The 6000-nt window shown below is 45.2% G+C and overlaps 1 protein-coding gene across 4 annotated transcripts in view; it reads right to left on the bottom strand.

Moving 5' to 3' along the window:
• Positions 1-294: 294 nt before the first annotated feature.
• The window catches only part of mpp2b (MAGUK p55 scaffold protein 2b), a 50872-nt gene continuing 45166 nt past the window's right edge, over positions 295-6000 (bottom strand). For 3 of the 4 annotated variants that reach the window (XM_072667192.1, XM_072667193.1, XM_072667190.1), the window contains 5 exons: positions 4626-4694; positions 3118-3279; positions 2807-3009; positions 2108-2236; positions 295-1364 (listed from right to left, as the gene is read on the bottom strand). In XM_072667192.1, the coding sequence (XP_072523293.1) occupies positions 1188-1364; positions 2108-2236; positions 2807-3009; positions 3118-3279; positions 4626-4694 (740 nt within the window). In that variant the 3' untranslated portion in view covers positions 295-1187. The remainder of the gene's footprint in view (positions 1365-2107; positions 2237-2806; positions 3010-3117; positions 3280-4625; positions 4695-6000) is intronic. The other variant, XM_072667191.1, reaches the window with a different exon arrangement.

The following is a 6000-nucleotide window of genomic DNA, read 5'->3' as shown; positions in this document are numbered from 1 at the left end:
ACTTTGTGGCATAAAAAGCTACCTCCACCATGTTTGGAAGCTGTACTTTAGTCTGGCTAGCTCTCACTGTAAGCTGTTGATGAAACTACCTCCACCATGTTTGGAGGCTGTACTTTAGTCTGGCTAGCTCTCACTGTGAGCTGTTGATGAAACTACTTCCACCATGTTTGGAGGCTGTACTTTAGCCTGGCTAGCTGAAATCCTGAAAGAAGGTCTTGTACATTTGATCAAAATGGTTGCCATCACCACACTTTTAGAGAACACACTGCAATAACAATACATCTACAGTGAGGATGCCATTTATACTTGTATTAGAACTGATTGAGAAAGAAGAACAATTTGAGAGAAACACAGCAGGGATACAGGGACAACAGTAGATTCCGATAACAGAAAGCTAATCGTTTATGAAAGAGCTCATTTCATAATATTCAAGTTTATTAGACTGAGGAAAAGTTTGGGAATTCTGTCTCTTCTTAATTCCCAAATAAAATGTAAAAGTAAAGTGGAAAGTATAATTAGTTCTGTGGTTCCTTTTGGCTTAAGTATCAAATTCCGGAAAATAATTCAGAATGGTTACATTTGCAAGACACTTATTGCTACCTTTTTTTTTCTCTTCTCTTGAACAAACAAAGTATCATTTCGTCATAAATTTTTAGATAATCTCTAGTTATTTACAGTCAGCATTAAATAAATCTAAAATCACAACATGTACAAGAGCATCACTCCACTCTTATTCCATCTCTGGGATCTCAAAACTGCAAACCCCTCCGTCCCTAAAAAAATGAAAGCCACAAGCTCTAAAACAGTAGATCACAGCGTCTGTACAAATATACAGTGTCAACTACCCACACGTACAGCATTGTTCAGTCTTGAAAATCTACCACACCTTCAAACAGACACAAGTACATCCCCATTTGTTCTTTTCTGTACAACGTAATAAATACCCTTTTATAGGAACATCTCCGCAGTCTTTGTGCAACGACCTACGTGAGGCGGATTGCTTGGATTGCGATGACTGGACGAGCTTGTGGAACTACTTTTTGCCGAGGCCAACGAGAGCCGTAGTGATAACCTGCCGTTCTACCAAATGCCTGTTTCCTAAAACCCATATTTTGTGTGAAGGAACCATTGAAGGCCTCCCTTCTAGAGAAAGTCTCAGGTCTCTAGTCTGTGACCTGAAACCTACTTCAGAAAACCCAGCTCACTGGCACCCATTGCTGGTCTGTGCTCAGTCTCTCAAGCGCCACCTTCAGGCTGCGATACGCCCCGTCCAGGTTATCGTTAACGATGGTGAGGTCGAAGTAGTGACCGTAGGCCCGCTGGATCCTCTCGCTCTCGTCCACCGTACGCTTAAGCTCAGAGTCCTGAGGAAGGAAAGAGAGAGAATGCAATGTTCAGATCAAAGAGTCTGGTTTTAGCTCTACACTAGCTTCTCAGGGATTTATGTTTTTGTTTTTGTTTTTCGCAAGTATGGAAGCACTCGAGGCATTTCGTTTTATTGTGAATGACATAGATGCCTCAGGTTCTTCAAGTCTGTGGGAAACTTCAGTCGAATCCAGAAGATGAGCCAAAGGACTCTTCAGAGGAGTCCAATGCTTCCGGCACTAGAAGGGTAACCAGACTTCTCAGAACCACCGCCTCCTTTCAAACTGCAGCCAACGGCGTTCCGAAAAAGCACCGGGTCTCCAGGTCCACCATGCCGGTCAGCAATGCTTTAAGAGTGATTAGGAAAGAGAGCCCCATCTACCCACCTAGGGAGAGCACAACCAATTGTGCTCTCTCTGACTCTGGCTGCTGATGGCAAAGAGGCTCAGGATTCAAACTCGTAACCCCCGGGCCTTAGCGCCACTTGTGGCCTCCAGTTAAGGGAAACTGTGGAAGTCAGGTCTTTGTGGTTGTTACAGAAGCTAGCCTCTTTCTAGTTTCAGTTTCTTGACTGACTGTATCACTTCTTCCATCAAGGTGGAGGTACAAGGTAGGGGTTTCTGATAGTGGACATTCATTCAGGGCCTTTCCATCAGTCTGCACTCAATATGCGTAAGACGGAAAGAAACGCCACCGGACAAACCAAAGTTCACCATTACAATGTATCTAAAACCACACTTACTGTGAGTTGTTTGGTGATGACCCCAGCCTCAATAGCAGATCTGTTCATGTCCTTCAGGACTTCAAAGTCAGGAGCTTCGATGAACACGACATATGGGAGAAACTCGGATGTTCGCAGGACTTTGAGGGCCTGCCACAGCACAACCACAGCAAGTGTTAATGACTCATTCATCTAATTTTTTGCTAATGTAATTCATGAATTTTCTTAAAACCCCAATTTTAGACTGCCAATTACCCAACACACTTTAGTTAGTACCCCAGTGGAGGTGACACTGGGAGGGTGAGGACTGACCCATGCCTCCTCTGACACGTTCAACCAGCTACCACCTGTTTTTTTTTTTAATTCTTCATCCTCAACTCATCCCAAAAGTACTGGATGGAGCTCCACCACCATCATTCCAGAGAACACAGTTCTTCCACTGCTCCACAGCTCCATGCTGGGGGGCTTTTTTACCCCTCTACTAGACCACGCCTGGCTCATGTTTATTTATCTGCTATAGAGAGTCCTATTTTGTTACCTATACTTCTCTACAGTCTCTAGACAAGCTACGTGATTGCATTTGCACTGTCAGCACCTTAAAGTAGCAGAATGTTTTCATTAGAAAGGGTGTCCACAAATATTTGGACATACAGTGTAGCTCCATAGTCAGTTGATGTTCCTCCAAACCTAAACCCTAATCTGGCCAATCAAGCCAAGCACCTGTGGGTTGACGTCCAGAATGCAGATCTTTCCAGAGTCCACCACCTCGTGGATGGAGTTGATCTTGGTGCCGTAGAGATTGCTGTCGTACTCGCCGTGCTCCAGGAAGCGTCCGTTTTTAATGTCCGCCTCCATTTCGCTCCGGGACATGAAGAGGTACATCTGGCCCTCCTTTTCGTCCACTTTCGGTTTACGAGACGTGTCTGTGGACGTGTCCAGAGAATAAAACGTCACGGTCTGCGAAGAAGCGGGATTGGCAAAAGGCTTCGCAAGACGCGCGTTTATGTGTGTGTGTGTGTGTGTGTACTCACAGGGTGTGGTGGTCCCGTAGCGGTGTGGTTCAGACACCAGCAGTTTGTTCTTCAGGCTGCGGCGACCTACTCCCTGAGCTCCAATCAGCACCAGAGTCTTCCTCCGAAACGGAGGAACCTTCGCCACTTCCTCGTAGATGCGCAGCTCATGCCTGTCGAACTCTGAGGACATAAACGCACCTTCTTCTGGATCAGCACCACACTGCCGCCGCTACTGACCGATATATTCAGGTTTTCGTGAAAATCAGCAGGACTGTAGTGAGGTCATTTTAGTGGCAGGCTAGGGACCAAGTCCTGACCCAAAGCAAGCACACCACTATACTGCATTAGGAATCACTGGGCAAGACTTCTAACATCCTACCTGTGTAACATGATTCAAATGTAATTCAGGTAGATGTCCACCGCTACATGATAGATAACAGTGCTGTACACTGAACTGGCGTCTTAGGACTGGCAACCTCACCAAAAATAGTCCCTAATAAACCAATAAGCTGTTCTAGTCTGGTATTTTAGAAGCTATTGGCGAGTAGTTTTGCTCTTAACTGTCATGTTGAAGGTATGTTTTTGCATGATTTTTGCTCAACCTGACCAAGCTAGACCACCAGTATGACCAAGACTGATCATGCCTATTGACCGGCATGACAAAGCTGGGTGATTATCATGACCAAAATCAAATGCCACATACACTATGCTGGTCAAGAACTGGTTAATCAGTATTAGCTTACCAGTAAAGGATATGTTTTTGCCTAGATAACCAGCTTTTTAATAACCATGACCAAGCTGGACGACCAGCATGACCAGCAAGACCAACATCACCAAGCTGGACGACCAGCATAATCAAGCTGGTTGACCAGCATAACCAAGCAGGTTGATAAGCATGACCAGAAAGACCAACATTACCAAGCTGGGTGACTAGCATCACATTGCATCAAATGCAACATACACTACGCTGGTCAAGAGCTGGTTGACCAGCTGGCTTAACAGTATATGTTGTAGGTTTTTTTTTTGTCTGGATGACCAGCTTTCCAACCTCCTTGACCATCAGAGAGTCTAGCTACCAAAAGCTGGTCTCAAGCTACATTTTTTTAGCATGGATGGGACAAAATTTGATGTAGCAATATTCATATTTTCACCACTAAACAAGCTCCTGCAGACCAGAAATTCTTATTATGGGTAACTGGGTTGACCAGTTGTTCCTAACAGGTATCTAATACAAAGTTTCCATAAATAAGTGCTACTTCAGACAGTTTCATGGTAGCCAGCCAAGCCATCGCAAACTGCAAAAATTAGCAAATTTGTCAACATGTAAATAAACTGTGATGGAAACTGACTTGACATAAGACACAGAACAACGACACGGAGGGCTGCATCTCAGTGCTGGTGGCGTCGGCCACATTTCAGACACAGGTGGCACAAACAGGCAGCTCGAAGTGGGACGACACTGGGGGAACACTTGGGAAAACAGGAGGACAAGGAGCGAGGACAGCGAAGCAGCACGTGGGCTTTACCTGCATTTTTGGTGGTCAGGTACATCATTTTCTTCTTCTTCTTCCCCCCCATGCCTGCACACAGAGGTCCTGCAGACATCAGCACAGAGCCAGGTAATATAGACAATAATGATGATAATATTAATATCAATATTCATACTTTTTTAATATATATACCCCCCCAATTTAGCCAACCCACTCGTTAGTACTGCCCCCACATAATACACATAATGCTCCCAGCACTGGGAGGGTGAGGACTCCACAGACACGCCAGCACAACCAGCCACCGCCTCTTTTCAAACTGCTGTCGATGCAACGTCACCAGGCAACCAACACACTCTGAGGAAATCTGCGGGTACTCAGTTTCGACGCCCGGCCAGCTTGGCAGAATCACACTGAAGTGATGTGAGGAGAGAGAGAGTGAGCGAGAGAGAGAGCGCCATCTACCCACTCGGAGAGAGCAAGGCCAGTTGTGTTCTCTCTGGCTCCCTGATGGCAGCCGAACCAGCAATCTTCTGGGTCATAGTGGTCATTGCGCCTTAGTCCGCTGAACCACTCAGACGCTTAGCTCGTAACTCTATGTCTACTTTTTGTCTACTTTGGTGCAGTCTAGCCCTTTGTCAGAAGTCAGTTTCCGAGTACAGGGCAACTTCTGACCGATTCTCAGCTGGGTCAGTGACTCCAACAGGGTCACTGCCATGTCAAAAAGGTTCCACCACCACAATAAAGTCCAGACCTCAACGATCCTGTGGTCAGAAACAGACCAATAACACCCTGCACACCCTGTGCTAGATGCAGCAAAACAGCCCCAGAACATAACAGAGCCTCCTCTATGTTTCACAGTAGGGACAGTGTTCTTTTCTTGATATCTTCTTCATTTCTCCATCTGTGAACATAGAGCTGATGTGCTTTTGCAAAAAGTTCCATTTTTGTCTCATCTGTCCATAGGACATTCTCCCAGAAGCTTTGGGGCTTGTCAACATGTAGTTTGGCAAATTCCAGTCTGGACCTTTTATGATTTGTTTTCAACAATGGTGTCCTCCTTGGTTGTCTCCCATGAAGTCCACTTTGGCTCAAACAACGACTGATGGTTCGATCTGACACTGATGTTCTTTAATCTTGAAGTTCACCTTCAATCTCCTTCTCTTTGATCTGTCATCAATTTTCCTCCTCTGGCCACATCCAGGGAGGTTGGCTACAGTCCCATGGATCTTAATTTTCTGAATAATATGTGCAACTGTAGTCACAGAAACATTAAGCTGCTTGGAGATGGTCTTATAACCTTTATCTTTAACATGCTTGTCTATAATTTTCTTTCTAATCTCCTGAGACAACTCTTTTCTTTGCTTCCTCTGGTCCATGTTGAGTGTGGTACACACCATGTCAACAAACAGCA

This window comes from Salminus brasiliensis, chromosome 22 (assembly GCF_030463535.1).
Source record: "Salminus brasiliensis chromosome 22, fSalBra1.hap2, whole genome shotgun sequence".
NCBI classification, from domain to species: domain Eukaryota; kingdom Metazoa; phylum Chordata; class Actinopteri; order Characiformes; family Bryconidae; genus Salminus; species Salminus brasiliensis.
This window is presented reverse-complemented; position numbering and strand designations above follow the sequence as displayed.